The 21,096-nt window shown below is 41.0% G+C and overlaps 1 protein-coding gene across 1 annotated transcript in view; it reads left to right on the forward strand.

Annotated features, from left to right (window-relative positions):
• Positions 1-21,096, forward strand: part of STK24 (serine/threonine kinase 24) — a 77,056-nt gene extending 55,960 nt beyond the window's left edge. The window contains exons 8-11 of the mRNA XM_077482991.1: positions 3,739-3,865; positions 8,552-8,620; positions 11,719-11,855; positions 15,930-21,096. Of these exons, the coding sequence (XP_077339117.1) occupies positions 3,739-3,865; positions 8,552-8,620; positions 11,719-11,855; positions 15,930-15,966 (370 nt within the window). The 3' untranslated portion in view covers positions 15,967-21,096. The remainder of the gene's footprint in view (positions 1-3,738; positions 3,866-8,551; positions 8,621-11,718; positions 11,856-15,929) is intronic.

The raw sequence follows: 21,096 nt of genomic DNA on the forward strand, positions 1-21,096 counted from the left end.
AAATGATGCTAAATTGGTTGAAATAGCCAGGAAATTGCATTTTTATGACCATGATGGGGATGTCTGTAGATAAAAACAAACTGCGCAGCTCTGATTAAGGTTGAATAATGCCCTTGCTATAGGTGTAGGCCATTTACCTACCTGACTGGAATACTCCCAGCACGTTGCTAGGAGAGGCCTAGTCATTACTGCTCACCTCCACAGTAAGTGAGCTCTTTCTCTGATTGTAAATAATTCTACCTACAAGGTGTAAATATCAAGAAGCACTAAACGTATGTGGAGACAGGAGCCGCTGGGTCACTACCAATTGCAAGGATGGAAAAAACAGGTGAACAATGTCCAGACCACTGCCATGTTAACCGGCCAAGCATGACAGCAGGATAGCCGCAGGTATCCTCCGCCTCAATTGTTCCAGCCACTCCGATGATGTCAGCCAGGGGTGGATTTCATTTAAATCAAGTCAATTGAAATCCTAATTTTTTAAAGAGCAACTGTCATCTCTGTCCCGCAGTGGCTCCTCCTCTGACCCGCTGTTTACTCACCGACAGTCCCATTCACTTTAACCACTTGCTTACTGGGCACTTAAACCCCCCACCTATCCAGACCATTTTTCAGCTTTCAGCATTGATGCATTTTGAATGACACTTTACTCAAATTATTTTTTTTTTCATTTCCCTCCCCCAAATAGAGCTTTCTTTTGGTTGTGTTTGATCACCTGTGCAATTATTTTTTTTATTTTTTTTTTTTTATTTAAAAAGACCAAATAAAAATAATTTTGTTATAAAATTTTAAAATGGGTAATTTTTGTCCGTCATTGATGTACGCTGATGAGGCGGCAGTGATGGGCATGGATAGGTGGCAGTGATGGGCACTGATTGGTTACACTGATAGGCAGCACTTCTAGGTGGCATTGATAGGTGGCACTTGTGGGCACTTTCAGATGGCATAAATGAGGCATAATTGCCTCTTCCATTTCGGGACCAATGTCCCTTTAAGCTGAGCCAGTGATCGGCTTTTTTTTTTCTCCTCTGCTATCAGCGTGCGAGCTTTTGTTTTGATCATGTGATTAGCTGTCATTGGCTGACAGCTGATCACATGGTAAGGGGCCGGGACCGGCCCCTTACTCAGATCGGTGATCACCTGAGTCTCAGTGACTTGGTGATCACAACGTGGTCCACGTGCGGCCTGTAGGTTGCACGCAGGGAGCGTGCACAGGGGAGGCCTCCCGGGAATTCACATCCCCGCTGTGGCCGTCATTCGGCCATAGCGTGGATGTCAAGTGGTTAATGGGAAGGCTGGTGATGCGGTATTGACACAACAAGGTGAGGGACGTGACAGCGGCAGGTGAGTGGATGCCCACTAACAAGTGCTGCCATGATGGATCTGAAGTAACAGGTGCTCTTTAAATGTAAGGACTTATTCTTGCTGGTAGTTAAAATCCTTAATATTTGCAAACAAAATGAAGGTTTCCTATTTAGAATAATAAGCTGTCAGGTTAGTAAAACAGCGATATCAGAACAGATTCAATCATACAGTTTGAAGTGTACATCGTTTTGCAAAACAATGGGATAAAGGAATATTCTTGAAGTTTGTTTTATATCATGGTTACTGTGAAATTGCTTCAATGCAGTGCATGTTATCTAAGCTTGCAGGGCTTGGATTCATTGAATGAGTTTACCAAAACTGTAAATATTGCAGAAAATGCAGCCTCATGCTACATAAATAACTAAGCTCCATTTCATACTGAATAAACTAAATTTATTAATGTATCTTTAATAGAAAACTATCTTTTTGATATATTTTTACTCCAAAAGCATTTTAATGAAATACATTTAATAAAAATCAAAAAAAAATCGATAAAAAACAAAACTTTTTTTTTTTATCATTGATTATTTTTTATTCACCCTGATGTCGGCAATGGAGCATGTGCAGTAGCTGGACACGTTCCCTGGAGACTTCTTCTTCCTCAGTTCCTCAGCTATTGAACTGAATAGTGGAAGAAGAGGAATTCTTCTGAATAGAATTATTTACAATTCAATAAAAAATTGTTTATGGTCTTTGCACCATTTTTCCCCCACCTTCTTTTTTGAACAATAATGTGTAAGCCCATAGCAAACAGTCATTTATGTTTTCTGGATCCATTAAGAGATAATGTGTTTCATTGCTACAGGATATGCTGCAATTGTGTTATGTATTGCCTCATTGAATATGCCTGTAAAGCCCCATACACACTATCAGTTTTTCTGCTGAGTTTTTCCTTCAGGTTTACCAAAACCATGTAGTGCAAGGGCCTGGCTGATTGCATACAAATTGAAACTCTTAAGGTTTGACCTCATTATATGGTTTTGGTAAATCTGAAGGGAAAAACTGATAGTGTGTGTATATGGGGCTTTAGAGTTAAAGTGGTTCCAAAGGCTGGAGATGTTTTACCTTAATGCTTAATTCCTTTTCTGCATTAAAGTAGAAAATATAGTGCAGCTCCCCCATTTTATCTTTTTGTGTATTGTCACATATGTATGCAGATAATTCAGAACACAACACTATTTTTATCTGATGACCATGCATAATGGCAGGACTGCTTTGCATTCCCATTTCGGTTATAAACAACATGAATATCTGATGGATGCAGCATGCTGTACACTTACTGGTTTTATACTGGTCTTATGGATCTATAAAAGCGTTATTAAATTGGTAACACATTGACATTTAGCTCTCATTTACGGTATAGTTATTTTTTTTTTTTTTCTTTTTTGGTAAAATATTATTCTTGCTGAAATGCCTTTTAACACATCAAAACATGCATTTCTATTTTTTGTTGTAAAACGGTGGCACTGCACTCCATTAAAGTGGTTGTAAACCTCATAAATGAAATATGAACAAAACATATCCCTCTTTAGTGTTTTACATGTCTCAATTAAGAGCACTAAATGTAATTCTGTCTGCTGCTTCGTTACTCTATCGGCATGAATAACTTGCAAGTTTTCCTGACATCAAGAGAAAGAATGTGACAGAGGAGGGAGCTCCAGCTGACTGACAGCCTAAGCCCCGTTCCTGTGTGCTGTGTGAAGGAGTGTGTATTCCTTCCCTACAAGCAGCTGTCAGAGCTCTCCTCACTGAGCTCTGCAGAGTGTAACTTCAGCTCTCCGTCCATTTTCTTCTGAACTCTCAGACAAGCTTAAAAAATTAGCACTTTGAAAAATTGTAGAGAATTGAAGACGGCAGATGGACAGATACAACTTATGTAGGAGGATTTGTTTCATCTGTGTATCACCTGAGGATAGTCCCTTCACTCGGTATATGTAAGGGTTCACAACCACTTTAGGATGAAATCTATGTATGCATACCCTGTGCATGATTTGGAAGCAGACATGCACTCACTGTAGGTTCAGTGTGTTAAAGATCGCTAGTATTCATTTTTTTTTTTTTTTTTTTTTTTAACTTTTTGTATTATGTGTTAAATAAAATGTGTGTATATATATATATATATATATATATATATATATATATATTTTTTTTTTTTTATAATTGGTGCCTGTAAAGTCCATGTTTGCTGCTTTTTTACTTAAAATAGCTAGCATTCGGAAAATGTTCATTGAGCAGCTACAAACTAGTTCTTATGTTTGTTTTTTTTCCATTACTGCTTATACACAAGTGCCCATACCAGATTTCTGAAAGCATAAATGTACTGCTCTAATCTAGGATAATTTATTTTTTTTATTTTTTTCTATTTCTACGAAGGGACAGCGATGAGGAGCCGTCAGGAGAATCTGATGGTGTTAAGAATTGGATTTTTACAATTCAAGAAAAAGGCCTGAAGGAAATGGAGGATGAAGCCATGCAACTTGAAAACACAGAAAAAAGTGACGTGAGTTAATTTAATTACAAAATTGCATATACAGTATATTTTGTTTGTATTTTTTAATAAATTGTAGGAAAAGACCTCCCATATCTTGACAGAAGGATCAGGGGGGGTGGGTATTGAGTGCCTGAAAAACAAAACAATCTATCCCATTGAAAATCATCCATGAATGATGAGTTGTGGCTGTTTCTCTTACCTTTAGCTATAATAATAGGTATCGCCCATTTATGGTTGAAGTTGTGATTATAGTATATGCCCATGGATACATTTATGTATACAAAGAGGGGGCTAGATTTTCTTCCTTCAGATTTTTATTTTTTTTCATTATTATTTCTCTCTTGTTCATTAAGAGACAGCTTTATCCATTCTTTGCAATTACGTTATACTGCCATCTGGAGGGGAAGGATACTGATCCAGGCTCTTGTGTGATATAGCATTGACTGCTGGCTCTCTGGTGTCAAGATGCTTAGTCTCTGCTGTAGTCCTTCGTAAGCTCCTCTGATTCAAGTGTCCTCCAGAAAGGCACTAACTGAACTTCCCATCCCTTGAGTACACCTTTTGGATCCGATATCTCATAGGGTGCAAGGTTACCTTCCTGATTCAAATCAAGACGTTAAAGACCTAGTGTCCAAAGTGAGGTCCTTCATTCTCAAGTCATAAGTGACCAATCGGACTGTCACTTTTGCACTGGACAACTCTCCTAAAAGGGCAGCCAGTAAGGGGTGCAATGTGACAGCCATGGCAGTGGTGTATGTCGACGAACAAGAGTGGCTGTAATGTTGGAGGTGATTCTGGCTCCTGCCATAGTGTATGTTCCAGATGTCAAATATTGGCAGTCTGGATCAAGGAAAGTGGTCTCCCTCCAGGAATCTAGTTGTGCCTGAGGTGGCAGGCAACGGATGTAAACTTAATGGTATCTTGCTTCAACTGCAAGGTAGACTCTGTGGAATTGGTGCTTTCAGGTTTTTGTTTTTCTTCTAAAAATGCCTCATTCTGATGGGCATACCTATGCATACACCCGTGCAATGGCCATGCTCAAGGCAGTCCCATTCATGTCAGTTGGGATACAACGGCTGCACAGACACAGCTGCTGTTCCCAATTTGACATCCATGCAGGTGCGTGCGAGTCCTTTGAAGGAGAAGTCCAGCCTGGGCTCGTTTTGGCTGGACTTCTCCTAACGGTCACAGGAGTCTAAGCCATTTTGCACTCCTGTGACCCGTTTTCAGCAGAGAGCGGTCTGAAGTCACCCGCTGATGTCATCAAGATCAGTCCAAGCACTGTGTCATCCCGACTCTAGAAGTCTGGATCCGCCAGGTGCCTGGACTGATGATAGTCTCGGCCTCTCAGCGAGCTGCTGAGAAGCTGAGACAGCCGCTCCCCACCCCTCCACAGCTCAGTGCTCCAGTGAGCAGAGCAGGAGAGCTGCTAATTGACAGTCAGCAGCTCTCCTCTCGGGGAGCCGAGGGAACCAAGCCATCTATGGTGTTCGATGGCTCGGTTCTCAGTGAAGAGACAGATGCAGCATTGGACCAATGCTGCAGCCACCAAAGTAAGAATGATTAGGAAAAAACCCTACCTACTTAACTCGCACTGTCTGCATTAAGGAAACCATATCAACACAGCTTTCAAATTGGGATAGACGACTGTATCTGAGCAGGTACTGTGTCCCAAATGACATGTATTGGACTGCCAGCACAGGGAGACAAGCAAATACGAACCTTGAAAATGTAAATGAAAGCTTAAAACTGCTACATTGGCTGCTCTAGGGTATCAAAGCTGAATTGAATAGTAATTTTGATATTGCTGGAATGACCTGGTTGATATTGGCGCACAGATCTATTATGGCTGGTTGTAGACTCTCTGTGGCACCTTCCTCTTTGTACAGACTTGCCATCTTTAGGACCCATCTTCCATCCTGGTTTACAGTTGCTAGTTTTAATAGCTGACTGCTGGCCCTCTTTCTTTCTTTTCACCAAAACAAGGATATAGATAGCTCTCCATTGCCTGAACGTGGTCCATGGACCTTGCTTTGTGCACTGGTGCGCAGTCATTTTGGAACAAGAAGGGACCATCCCCAAACTAGTCACACAAAGTTGGGAGCATGAAATTATCCAAAATGTCTTGGTATGCTGACTCCTTAAGTGATCCCTTCAGTGGAACCAAGGGGCCAAGCCCTTCCCCTGAAAAACAACCCCACACCATAATCCCCCCTCCACCAAATGATTTGGACCAGTGCACAAAGCAAAGTCCATAAAAGACATGGATGAGCGAGTTTGGGGTGGAGGAACTTGACTGGCCTGCGCAGAGTCCCGACCTAAACCCGATGGAACACCTTTGGGGTGAATTAGAGTGTAGAACACAAGCCAGGCTTTCTCATCCATGTCAGTGCCTGACCTCACAAACTCGCTTCTGAAAAAACAGTCAAACATTCCCATAGACACACTCTTAAGCCCCATACACACTATCAGTTTTTCTGCTGAGTTTCCTACAGATTTACCAAAACCATGTAGTGCAAGGGCCTGCCTGATTGCATACATATTGAAACTCCTAAGGTTTGACATCATATTATAATGGTTTTGGTAAATCCGAAGAAAAAAAACTGCAAAAAAACTGATAGTGTGTATAAGGCTTTAAACCTTGTGGACAGCTTTCCCAGAAGTGTTGAACCTGTTATAGCTGCAAAGGGCGGGCCAGCTCAATATTGAACTCTATGGACTAAGACTGGGATGCCATTAAAGTTCATGTGCGTGTAAAGGTAGGTGTCCCAATGGGTGTAAGTTTCTGCAGGTTGAATATTTTTGTGTCCTTGCTTTAAGTTCTATGTTGCAGTTTGTAAGTTTTTGCTTTTAGACATCCCGATTGTAAAGTATACAGAAACCTGTGCTTTTTAATAACCAAAAGGGGGGACATTTTTTTTTTTTTTGGTTCACTCTAAAATACTTTTATTTTGAGTTTGTTGACTTACATGGACCCCACCTGTCTGTTTTTGCTGGCTGTTGCCCATATAGTTTGGAGTACTTTTCTAATTTTTCACTACTTGTTCACTAACTGAACTCTTCATCTAGTAAAGTGTGGCTACCAGTAGGGGTCCCTCCTAGGCTGAACTTTTAGTTTTGCTGTGTACCTAATGTCGATACCTACAGTTGGCAGTAAAACTCAATAATCAAGAATAGAGAGAACAATGTCCGTTTTTAAACTTGATTTTTTTTTTTTTTTTAAAACAAGGTCTCGGCCTTATTGGTATTGTTTCAATGACCACTTCACATTCTTTGGTTCGTAGCTTTTTTTTTTTTTTTTTTTTTAACCCCTGGGACTTGAATTTAGCTCTGTTGGCGTTACAAAAACAGCCTTTTTGAGCTGATATGACGTATATTCCCTTGGTCCTTTTGACAAGGAAACTAGTTTTTATGGTAACCATATCCTCTGCTATAAGGGTATCGGCGTTAGCTGCTCTTTCTTGTAAAGAGCCATCATATTATTCACAAGGATAAGGTAGTATTGTGTCCTCATCCTAACTTTCTACCAAAGGTAGGTTTTTATCTAAACCAGGATGTTCTACCTTCATTTTTTTTTCCCCAGAACCCTGAAGAACTACATTCTCTTGAAGGTCTGATGTTTTCTTTGTGTTTCCTGAAGGTCCTAAAAGAGGACAGGCTGCATCGAAAATCTACTATTTCTAAATGGATTCAGCAAGTAACTGTTCAGGCTTATGGTTTAAAGAGGAGGATTCCACCCTCTCAAATCAAATGCGCACTCCATTAGGACTGTTAGTGCTTTGCGGGGGGTGCATCACAAAGCCTCCATCTTTCAAATCTGCAAGGCCTCAACTTGGTCTTCAGGCCATACATTTACCAGATTTTATCAGGTGAATGTAAAAAGGCATGAGGCTATTGCCTTTGGGTTGTAGTGTGCTACAGGCAGCAGCTAGTCTCATGTTGCCCTAATTCTGTTGTCTCCCTCCCCTCAGTTGGCATTGCTATGGGACATTCCACATAGTAATTACTATGGCTCTGTGTCCCATGATGGTAGTATTTTTATAACAGCTAACCTGTAAAATTATTTTCTTTGAAGTGCATCACGGGACACAGAGGTCCCTCCCCTCTTTCTGGTATACACATGTATTGATTGGCTACAAAAACTGAGGTACTTCCAGTAGTGGGAGAGGTTATATAGGGAGGCAACTTCCTGTTTAGGGAGTGCTAGTGTCCATCACCTGAAGGTGGCCTATAACCACATAGTAATTACTATGGCTCTGTGTCCCTTGGTGTACTTCAAAGAAAAGGATTTTACAGGTAAGCTGTTATAAAAAAAAATCCTATTTTTGCCATACAACGCATATCTGCAGCGTTTTACAGTGCATTATTATATTATAATAAGGGAAGGCACACGTCACAGAACAGTCCTTGAAGGCGACCCCAAACTGTAGCCTTGTCCCCCTATGGTGCCTATATTCACAGCTGCCCTTCTGAAAATCCTAGTGTTTCTGGGTTTGGGACATGTGTGCAGCCCAGTCTCTCTCCCACAAACTGATTAGATGGCAGTGATTCGTCTGCTCTTTTCTTGTAATTTGAGTGTGTAGTGTAAAAAAAAATAAAATAATCATTTTTCATTTTATCAGCAATATTAAGACAGAAATACCAACATATTAATAATATATGTTCTCTCTTTTTGGCTTTTTATTTTTACAAAAGGTGAAAGATATCCAGAAAAGGCCGCAATCACAGTGCTTGTCTACAATTATGACACCTTTATTTAATGAGGTAAGTAATGTGATCACTGCTATTTGGGTTCCTAAAGTTCTAATGCTCTAGTTGAGTCTGTCTGGATGTGAATGTATAATGTATATGTAAAGCTCTGCGTAAATTGATGGCGCTATATAAGTAACTGAAATAAATAAAAATAAAAACTATGTTTTTGGAAGCACAGAAAACAAATGTAAATTGAAAATTCGATGTAGGCCTTAAAATTCCCCCTTTTTTTTCCCTCTGACTGATAACCCCCAACATAAGATCATCTTAATTCTAATTTATACATATTTTCTATTTATTTGGTAAGGCATCTCTGGGCTTTATGGGAAAAAAATTTATTGTAAGGTGTTGCTTTCACTCACAATGAGGTGTGTGTGTGTGTGTGTGTGTGTGTGTGTGTGTGTGTGTGTGTGTATACATGCTGAGCAAAATTATAAATTAAACACTTTTTTGTGTTTGCCCCTATTTATCATGAGCTGAACTTAAAGCGGAGGTCCGCCCACTGCTCCAAAAATTAAAAGCCAGCAGCTGCACATACTTCAGCTGCTGACTTTTAATAATCGGACACTTGCCTGTTCTGGAGTCCAGCAATGTTTTCCATCAGCTGTCGGGTGCATGCCGCCTCCATTGCCGCCTCCATTGCGAGTAAGGGAATCTGGCAGTGAAGCCTTACGGCTTCACGCCGGGAACCCTACTGCGCATGCGCGAGGCTCCGCTCCTCTCTCCTGGCCAGTGACCGAGGAAGGAGGAGGGAGCCCGGGCAGTGACGTCAATAACCGCGGCTTAGGCTCCCGAAAGTGGGAACAGGATACCTGTGAAAGACAAAAAAGTGCCAAATGTGGCCACCAAAGGGGGGAGGAGTACAACCAGCGGAAGTTCCACTTTTGGGTGGAACACCACTTTTAAAGAGCTACAACTTTTTCTATGTACACAAAAGGCCTATTTCTCTCAAATACTGCTCATAAATCTGTATAAGACCTGAGCGTTTTGTAGCTTGAAGCCTGAAGCTACAAAACTCTAGAGGGGAAAAAATCTATTATTCTCAATGGAGATGGTTCACATCTCCACTCCATGTCGCCTGAAGCTCAACGCCTGAAGCGCAAAAAAGTTCCGGACCCTTTTTTGTCCCTCGAATCGAGCAGATTTGGGCGTTTTTCTTCTTTTTACATTGGTGACCTTTTGCCCTGCATAAAAACGTGGCTAAAAGCCGCAAAATCGTGGCAAAAACCACCGCAGAATCGCGGTAAATTTGTGCTTGAAAACGCTACGCTCAGGTGTGAATGCAGCCTAAATCAGTGTTTGGTGAGCACGTCTCCTTTGCCAAGATAATCCATCCACCTCACAGGTGTGGCATATCCAGATGCTGATTAGACAGCATGATTATTGCACAGGTGTGCCTTAGGCTGGCCACAATAAAAGGCCACTCTACAGTAAAATGTGCAGTTTTATCACACGGCACAATGCCACAGATGTCACAAGTTTTGAGCGAGCATGCAATTGTGCTGCACTGTGTGAGGCAAATGGTGGTCACACCAGATACTGACTGGTTTTTGGATCCCCCAATTAGAGTACTATTTAGAGTGGCCTTTTACTATATCATTTATCTTATGCCGAAGAAGCATTGTGCAATACCCTGAATTCTCAGCACCCATAACAGGCGAGAAGAAATGCATACAAAATTAAATTGTAAAAAAAAAAAGAAAGAGAGAAAATAAAAAAAAATAAACTGTCTCAGGTCCAATTGGTAATGTGCATGTAACCATTATCTTAAAGTACCAGCAGATCTCTTAGCGTGCCATCCATTTTTCCATATTTAGTCTCTGAAATTAACTCACATAAGCTACTATCCCATCAGCAATCTGTCTAATGCCAACTGTGGGGCTGCCACCTCTGGGGAGTTCAACCAACTCTGCCATATACTTAGAATTTTTTTTGGTGATTTACTATGATGGTAAATATTTATTTTTTTCCTAGATAAGGATGGTATTGACCTGTTGGATCCACTGTGCCAGTTTTGAGAGTCAGAATCGAGCAATCTGCTTTCTTGCTAGATATAGGAGCCTTCTGAGGGCAATGTATACTGGAGGGGTATACAGTTCTTCATTAAAATTCCCTAACAGACACATCAGTGGGTCTACTGCTAATTGAACATGGAATATACTATTACTTTTGGCAATGACAGTGCTCTAACAACCACTTAAACTGTAATGAATTAACTATTTTTAAATGACGAACTTTACTCGTATTTTTCTGCAGATTTTTTTTTTTTCTATTTTTGTTGCCATGTAACTATTTTGGTAAACTTACACTGTTCAAAATAACATAAAATTAATTGTTTTCAGATTTTTTTTGTTTATAGATTTCATAGAAAATCAAATAATTTTTGCAAAACAATACTGCCAAACAGAGATCCTATGTATGTATTAGTAGGTTATCTTAAAGTGGTGTTGCACATAAAAAAAAAAAGAAAAAAAAAATCATCAAAATTCCTAAAAAAAAAAAAAAAAATTGGGGAATTTTTTTTTTTTAAACTCGCCTCTAAATGCCTGTTGCTAGGGGATCCCTCGTAGTCTGCCTCCTTCAGTGCCTGGGCTCTTGAGGTCACTTCCCCTCAGCGCAGGAAGGGCTCAGCTCTGCCCCCTCCCTCCTGTCAGTCATCTGGGACTGCGCGGCCAAATGGAGGGGGACCCGGGGACCCTGGGACAGGTAAGTGTCCGGTTATTAAAAGTCAGCAGCTGCAGTATTTGTAGCTTCTGACTTTTTTTAATTTTTTTTTTTTCTTTTTAGGGGGAACTCCTCTTTTTAAGTAATGACAAAGTTATCAATGTATAAACAAGCCCATAGTGGAAAATGTAAAAATTGCTCTAGTACATAAAGGGGTATGCAGGTACAATAGCTGAAGTGATTAAAGCCTGCCTATGAATGAAAAATCAAAAAGTATTGCTTTTCTATGCATAGTGAAAGCACAGGTTTGCTTTAAGTCAATCTGTGCACATGTATCTATTTCAAAAGGTAAGAGAAAGCTGTGTAGCCTTCTGATATTTTACCCTATAGCGATTTGATTGTGTGTATGTGAATAGTAATAGTGGTGTCCTTTGTTTTCCTATTAGTTAAAAGAGAGGAGTCAAGCATCCGGTGGCAATGTAGGGTCCATAGAGGAATTGTATGGTGCGATTTACTTAGCCGAAGAGGCCTGTCCAGGCATATCTGACTCAATGGTGGAAGAGCTTCTCATGCGACTTCAGAGGTAAAAAAAAAAAAAAAAATTTAATTATCACACTAGAGAATGAAATGCATTTCAAATCCAGTGCATATGTATAGCGCTATTTTCAAGATGAGTTGACTCTGACTTTAGTCTGCTAACAAACTATAAAAACATAGCAGCATTATCCTTCATGCACAAAGCTCTCAGATTCAATTTCCAGTTGTGCAATAGAAGTGAAAGAGGGCAGCAGTTGGCATTCAGGTTAGCATATGATAAGCTAAACGATCATTTATATTGATGGTTAGGGTGTAAAACCACTTGGATATAATGAGTTCTGGAACACAGACTGAATGCTTTCTTGTGTTTAAACCTTAATGAAGACTCGCATCCTAGCCACAAAAAAACAACAACATGCATATAGATGCTGGGAGCAGACCTAGCATGCCTCTCCCTAACTCCCAAGAGCCTAAATAAGGGCAGGAACAGACAACTGTATTTATCTGGATATTGATAATTTGCTGTTTTAGCATTCTATATGGCACTGACACATCAAAGAATCTTAATTGTGCAATACAGGACATACTGTAAGCAAAGTATTCATACATACTGGGTTTTAGGCTCATACCTTCAGGTGATTGGACACTGGAAATGTTTTTCGAAAGCACACCCCTGGGTGCTTCCCCTTAATCATACCCCACCGTGAGCTCAGTTTTTTTTTCTAGTGTCCTAAGGTAATGGATTTCCCTCCCTTGCGGAGAAATCACTTTTAGTTGTTAGAGGAGGTTGCAGAAGATTGTTTTTCCTCCACACTGTTTTACACCTGAAGCAGGAGCTTCATGCATTATGCTTGCTAATGCGAATAAGCTCAATGCCTCAGCATTGTAGTTCTTTTCTTTGGGCACAAAGAGACATTTCCTGTTCATGAAGAAACAGAATGCGCAGTCTATGTTGCCAAACACTATCCAGTGGAATAGGAGTTCACTAAAAAGTGGTCTGTTCCTGTAGTTGATCCTTCCTTTCAGTCTTAAACAGACATTTCACTGTACCAACTGAAGATGTTTCTTTATTCAAAGATTCTGCAGATAGAACATTTGAGATGCTCCTAAATGCTCTCTTTACACTTGCAGGCCCAGCCCTGCAACCAGCTCTTGCTGCACTTTCAGTATGGCAAACTGGACAATTAAAGCGGGAGTCCGCCGGGACTCCGCGTTTTTATTTTATTTTTTTTTTTTTTAAAGTCAGCAGCTACAAATACTGCAGCTGCTGACTTTTAAAATAGTGACACTTACCTGTCCAGCGCGCCCGCGATGTCGGCACCCGAAGCTGATCTTTAGATCGACACTCGAGTGCTGCCGCCGCCATCTTGGGTATGGGAATCAGGAAATGGAGCCTTTCGGCTTAATTTCCCGGTTCCCTACTGCGCATGCGCGAGCCGCGCTGCGCAATGAGGACAGTCCCCGCTGCCTCTGGGATCTGTGTGTTTCCCAGCAGGCAGCGGGGCACTTGCGGAAGGGGGTGGGCACTTGCGGAAAGGGGTGTAATGTACGCCCCTTTCCGCAGAGAGCTAGCCCGGAAGTGGGTGCAGTTACCTGGATTATCCAGGTAACTGCACCCCCCTCCCCCCTGAAAGGTGCCAATTGTGGCGCCGGAGGGGGGGAGGAATCCGATGAGCGGAAGGTCCATTTTAGGGTGGACCTCCGCTTTAACAGGTTCATGTGTTCCAGAACTGTTTTTAAAAAAGTGGTTGTAAACCCTCTACTTTCACTTTAGCAAATTCTAATCTATATATAACAGGCAGCTGATTGCTGCCTGTGAAAATTCACTCACTTTTTCTTTTCCCTTAGAAACAGTGCTGTAATCTATAGTGACGCCAGCCATGCTTGCGCATTCCATAGATTCTTTAATGGCACGCTATGTGTGCCATTTCACTATACTCTGTGCCATTTCCAATGAAAGTCAATGGCATGCAGAGAAAGAAGCCTCGCGATGCTTTGCTCTCATCCTCTCCTTCCTGGTTCTCTCCCTTGTGACTGTATAAGACGTCACGGGGGGGAGTGAACCAGAGCAGCACAGAGAGTGATTTGTCTTCATCAATGGCTTAGCTCAGTTGCCATAGTAGTGGCAATCGAGATGGAGGCTTGGTTTAGACTTGGACAGGAAAACAAAGTAAGGGCAGAAATGACATCCACAAAAGATTCATCAAACAGTAGTAACAATGGTGTGGCCAATATCTGGAAGAAACTACATTTTAAAAAAGGGAAATAAGGTATTTTACAACCTCGTTATTTGTCATATTTAAGTGTGTATGGCTTACCAATACATTCCAGGATCATTATATTAAAAAAAAAAAAAAAAAATGGACGGGGTTTACTTCCTCTTTAACAGAGCAATTGCCTTCTGTTCTGCTTTATTTTTGTGTGGATGCCCTAGAACTGTGATGGCGAACCTTGGCACCCCAGATGTTTTAGAACTACATTTCCCATGGTGCTCACCTGCACCGCAGAGAGTATGAGCATCATGGGAAATGTAGTTCCAAAACATCTGGGGTGCCAAGGTTCGCCATCACTGCCCTAGAACATGCAGTGACAGATTTCCAGAATGGGCCTTGTCTCCATTTACGTGTGCATAATCTTGTGGCTAAAAGCCTGGCTAGCTAAAGCACCATGGGGGATATACACAAATGCAGTTGTCTGTAGTTTGTTATTATTGGTCATGAAGACCGAGTGGTCAGTTCAGGTGTCTCGTCCTGAGATCCGTGCCTGGAAATCCAATTCTTTGCTGGGATATTGTGGCAGTTCACCTAAGAATTGGACTTCCAGTCCCATATCTCGGGCTGAGATACCTGAACTAACCACTAGGTCTTCATGACCAATAATAACTACAGACAACTGCATTTGTGTAAATCCCTACAGTGAAGGATATTCCACCTATATGGTTATACCACCCATCCAGTTATATCTCAATTATAACAGGCAGACCAGAAGTTTTCTTCAAGGCTCCGATGAAGAGGTAAAACCCTTGAAATGCATTAGCCAAGTATTCATTTCATTTTATCCCTCGTATGGGTATTAATTTAATCATTCCATCTAGTGACAACATTGTTGTTCATTTATTATCATTATTTTAATTTTGAATACGTAGTATCTTCCTCTGTGTAAACCCATTTGCTTGTAATAAACTTTTTATTAGGATTCATGCATCAGGCCACACACCTTCCTTTCCCTTTTCTATATAGCATTTCGGACTTCCCCTAGTCAGCCTAGACATGATCACTCCACTATCAAGAAATACTACCATCTGTACTAATGCCCTCCGCACTAGTGCAGGAGAATATATTTTCCATTTAATCCTTATGCTCTGCTTCAAAGCATCAAAAGGAGATCTCTATTTATTGCCTGGACATAGAGCCATTAGAATCTACCCCGAAACAACAGCATTGATCAGGAAGATGGATTTCCTATTTGCCCAGTCCTCGGGACACCCTGCTTCCAAATCCACAATTGCCTAATGGTGTGTTCTACTAGGTGGACATCCAATCTTTTGCAGATGCAGCTTCCAGCTGCAGGATTCTTGCAGTGGTACTTTTAAGTTGGGTCTGTTCGCCCTTGTTGTTGGCCTATTGGAAAAGTGGTTTGCTTAGTTGTTGCCCACCTTTCTCATTCATTGCTTGGTGATGCTCCAGGGTCTATGAATACTTCACCTGTGCCCTGTACTACATGATTGCCTGTAAATTCCATAACTTGGAGTAAAGAACAGGCCATCCTCCCTTCCTTTCCTTGGTTACTCTGCATTGCTTTCTACAAAGTTGAGGACTCTGAGTGGGGTAGAGATATAGGCGAGGTGCTCAGGGGGAGTGTCTGGGAAAGCTTTTCCAGTCACTTGAAGGTACAGCCCTATAACCCAGGGTCTATTAATATTCAGCCTATGTCCTGTACTGTTCTCCAAGAGACAATTTACTGGCAAGAGATTCTCCTTTTAATGTATTCTATCTCACAATTCTCATATAGAGTGTATCTGATGAGTCTATAACTAGGTAATAGTTCTGTTTTGTATAGTTTAATTAGGAACCCAAGTTTTACAATGGGAGTTATGGTAACTTTCTGTTTATAATTCCAGATACTCCATTAATGGAGCAGACTCCTCACCACATTGAAGATTTATTTCCTCCAGCTGGACCTTACCTTCTTTCTCTGCGTCAAGCTTCTCGCTCCTCATGGGAAGTCACAGACTGAGGACATAGCTTTAATTATATCTGGTTACTGTTGAGTTTGGCTGAAAACCTCTAACGAAAAGTTATAGTTTTATGATTTTACTATTTTGTAATCAAATGCAGACACAAACACAGGTATACAAACAGTACTGTGATAAGGTAGAAGATATTGTGAATCCTCAGGTATCTTGCTCTAAGCAGTCAGCTCCTCTGGGAGGGAATACAAAAGCTGCACTGGATCTTGTGTACAGAATTGTATATAGAACCATTTTTACTGAATTCAGCCCAAGGCATCCCCTGTGTGCAAGCAGGAGAATGCATCTGTACATAATGTTATTGGATGAAGTTTTTGAAAGGCCAGACTGAAACTTTACCCTTTTTATTTTTGTAAATTTAAAATTGCTTGGAGGGTGAATTTATTTTCTACATCCGATCTTTTACTTTCAGAGAGAAATAATACATGAAGCTAAATTGACATATTTTACAATGTAAAATTGATTATTGGTATTTAGAATAGTTTTCTTTAACTTTGTATCTATATTATTAAAATGTGAAGCTGGGTACTGTTGAGCTGGATTGCCAGGAAATTTGCAATTCCATAAATGACTGCAACGAGGGGCTGACACACAGTTTTTATTTGCGACCTTTATTAATGAGAATGCATCACAAACAAACTGATGACCTCACTGAGTTTGGAATAGCAGACTTAGTTATAGGGGTTCATGTAAGCGGTGTCCAAAAAGTTAGGTTGCATGAGCTTTGCTTTTTTTTTTTTGTAGCACATATTAGAAATCGTACCGGAAAAATGTTATTGGTTCTTAATCTTTCTAAAGGTTTACAACAAGGACATGTTTTCCAGCTCACATTATACAGTCACAGGTATGCTTCTACTCAGATATCAGAAGCAGTGGTGGGTTGGTTCTCCATTATTTTGGGGGGCAGCAAACACACCTGCCCCCCTCACTCGCACCGGAGGACACAACCCCAACCCCCCCCCACAGCAGAAGGGCGGGAATCGGAGGTGGTGGTGCTAGCCCCCTTGCTCGCACTAGCAGCGAGCCCAACCCCCCCCCCCCCCTTTTTTTTAAAGCCAATTAAAGCCTCAGGCTCTAATCACGTGCTTCAAAAAAAAAATAAAGAAAACATTGAAATCCATGTGTCCGGTGCTCTACATGTAGATTAGGGGCTGGGCACATGGATTGGGGGGGGGGGGGGGGGGGGCTGCGCCTTGTATGGAGCGGCCGCAACTGATCAGAAGTATGTGCTTGGTAGTGGTAACTAAGGTTAGGCCACCATTTTATACCAGTTCAAAGAGTGTTCTGATTAGTGCACTAATGTGTTCTATGAGAATATATGCAGCATAGTGAAGACTAATCTTATCCCAGCTGTCTTAGTCTGTAACAAAAACTAAGAAATTCATTTCAGATCAGATTTTAGGACATTTGATGTTACATTCTTTTGGAATTAAACAACTGCGCAGAATAAGTGATCTAAAATTGGAATCTAGCTATTGCCTCTAACCAGTGGATACAATAAGCTGCCTATTACTGAAGCATAAAGTCACTTATGAAGCCACATAGGACATTAATTACACTTATCCTAAATCATGTAGCACCTGGCTGCATAATTTATATGGATACTTAAGTAACATCTTGGGCACTTAATGTCTCCAGTGTGTAACATGAAAATGTCTTATTGCACAAATGAAGTGAAATTATCAGTTCAGCCTCGATTGTAATCACACCCAAAAACCATTATTATGAATGTGTTGGGAGTATGCTTAACATGTTTATGAAGCTCTATCTATTTTAATTGTGCTGAGACAGACAAGGGTACGTCATGTAAGTTATTACTTATTAGCAAGTGATGAGCTATCATTGGCCTGGAAGTGCTTTGTCCTGTTCAGAAAGGATCGTGTCACAGGCTCTACATATTTAACTGTAAAGGTGCAGACAATGAAGACTGTTAAGTTGTACAAGGTTAAATGTTAACTATTCTTGTCTGTGTTTGCATATAATTGATCTTTAATTTGTTTCGTAGGTGTATGCCTATGGTCAAATCTACCATATGTATTCTTTGGTAAATATATCTAAGCAAAAGTACAGTACCCCACAGTAGTACAAACTAAGAGGTAAAATATGGTTGTTATGGGTTTCTGTACTGTCTAAATCAGCACTCTTTGCACTGCCTTATAAGAAAGGTCCATTTTGTCATACTCCTTATTCAGTATTTCCTAAGCCTGTTCTCAGAACACAGAGTTATTTATAGGTACAATGAGTTTCTTGTACAAATAGTCCAACGAGGCCCTTTGTAACTAGGGGTCTGTTAGTTTAAACACCGATTTGTCAGTCGGGCCCTTTCTATCCCCAGCTTGGGGCAATGCTACCGGCGTCCTTATACTTTACTGCAGTTGTTAACTCCAATAACACAAACTGCATGGTCTCTTATATATTTCTGCATGGAAGTAACATTTCATGCTTTAGGGATCAGTCAGTCCAGGGCAGAATTTTCAATTTCTCCCAGACAGCTGCAACATTCTAAGAGAGAGTGTAGAAGTTTGTGTCTTTTCACCAATAAAGGTGCCCTATGGACATTAGAGAATGTTCTCTGGAGCTAGCTCTTTATTGTCCGATAGGGGAATAGTCATGATTATAGACCTCTCCATGACCTTGTTCATTCAATTGGCTAGGATGCATTTACATTAGAGACCTCTAGAACCAGCAGAGCTCACACCCCAGTACAATAACTATGCAAGTTCATCAGCTACAAACGTGCACGCCGGTAGAGCAATCTACCTTCATAATTTGGCCAGATTGTACATGCACAGATAGCCACCATTAAATGGCTGTAGATAGTTTAAGGAGCAGTGACCACTGCAATTTTTACAACTGGGCACTGTCAGGCACTCACTGTAGCAACTACCAGCTGAGAGTTAATGTGCTCAGCTCCCAGAGCCTTTAGTCTAAAGTTACACAGGTGATTAAAGCTGAATTACAGCCAGCATCTAAAAGTACTGTCAAACCTCCCTCTCCCCCATGTTGTGTCCATTTTTTGTATTTCATTACCTTGTCCCTGTGCACTCCCTCTTCTTAGCCCTTTTTTGGGGTTCAGCCCAGAAGCAAGGTGGATAGAAGAATCCTCCCTCTTCAAATGTGGTATTGATTGTGGCATTGGGGACTCCGATCTCACAATACACTGATTGGCGGCTGCAGCCACTGCTTTAGAAATTTTTTCCAGCAAGTCTTTTTGACAGAAATCGATCAGTATATTAACTTTTGTACCATGGGAGCAGCCACACATAGATTTGGCTGGTCCCTCCTGAATCAGCCAGATTTCCGTCTATGGACAGTTTTAGTTGTCTATAACACAGTGGGCAATCAGATTGCATAGGGATTGCAGTGCTCACCTTGCTACTTTTTTGTTTCCTTACTTTTTTGGACTCCATGCCCTGCCTACTGTTATCTTCATTCTTAACGCTTAAGTAGTGGAGAGCTGCAGGATGCCGAGTTGTAGAACAGAGAGGAATTGGACTAAGAGGAGAGAAATCCATGTATTCTACCACTACCAGGGATGAGCAGGCTAAATGCTGATACACGCGGGCCAAAATATCAGCCAGTTCAACAGAAACCAGCTGACATTTGGCCCATGTGTACAGCAGCCTGTTCATCAGAAGTTGGTCTAAAAACTGCCTTTTATTGAACAAGCATGCTGGAAAATAAGCATGCTGGAAAATCGGGACTTGCAGCCAGTAGCTGTGAGGCTGGCTTCACACCTATGCATTTAGTGCTTTTTGCACTATAGAACGTTTTCCATAGGAAACCATGTTAAATGGACTGTAGTGCAAACCCGCAAAATGACCTAAAAATGCATAGGTGTGAATCTAGCCTAAGTGTTGATCTGTGTGTTCTGGCGGGGGGCCAGTTCCCCTATCAGAACAGAAAAGCTCAGCAGGGGAGAGATATCTGTACGAATATCACTTAGTTGGTACACGGACCTCCAGGTGTTTTTTTTTTTTTCTCCCATTTAGCCTGCTGGGTTGAATAAAAAGGAAAAACTCCCTATGTGTACCAGGCATTACTATGGTCTCTCCATTCTCGGTGTCCTCAACTCTCAATCAACTAACAGCTGGGATGATGAGCTGTGGGGAGCATATAAAAGATGTCATGTCATGTCTCTGAAAGGCTGAAGCTGCCCCTTTTCACTTGGGATTGCTAAAAACTTGGGCAAGCAGCAGAGGAAAGCTTCAAGTATTGAAGCAAGGTGAGTTAATAACTGCATTGAAAGATACATTTATTTGTGCCTGGGATTCAGCCTAATATGTTACTGGGACATTTAGTCATCTATTAACATTTATCCTAAGACCAGCATCCCAGTGTGCAGCAAAGTAACGGTTATGTAGTGGTTAAATTTCACAGGAGCAAAAATTATTGGCCTATGTCACCTTAGCTGTATTGTGGCCATGTATTACACTTAAGTACCCTTTCTCACAGGTGTTCTTGCTAGAAATAAAAAGCCCACGGAACGGCATCTGGTGTGAACTAACACTCAGGGAGCACATGTGTATTTTAAACAGGGGGTGGGGTGTAATACTTATAAAGAGGTTGCATCACTCCCAACATCTTTGTACTGAAATATACAGAAAAGGGGTTCATAGCTATAAATTGGCTAGTCTCTAAGGCGTTAAAAAGGACATAAAGCCTACGGTGCCAAGCATGCATTATTTGGATGCCCCTCTGTGTTCTTTCCTCAAAGTACAGGGCATAATGCACTGCTGCTGATGTTGGACATGTTTGGAAACCACTGTCCGAACTACAACCATATTTTTTTTTCTTCAGTATATCCATTGAAAGCTGCTGTTTTTTTTTTCTCCATTTGTATTATTGTGTTTGGTCATCCTCATAGGCAAAGATCCAATGCATATCACTTAATCTGTTGTGTTCTCTGACTGATCTTATCTGAGTATGAAGTTACTTGGATAGCAAACATAGCAGCAGATACAGTACAAATGTATTTTAAGCACTGAAGTTGGACTTGGAAGACATTGGCAATTAAATATTATTCTTCATTTTAAAA

This window comes from Lithobates pipiens, unplaced genomic scaffold, assembly GCF_037356315.1.
Source record: "Lithobates pipiens isolate NorthernLeopardFrog02 unplaced genomic scaffold, aLitPip1_a1.2 Scaffold_16, whole genome shotgun sequence".
Taxonomy (NCBI): domain Eukaryota; kingdom Metazoa; phylum Chordata; class Amphibia; order Anura; family Ranidae; genus Lithobates; species Lithobates pipiens.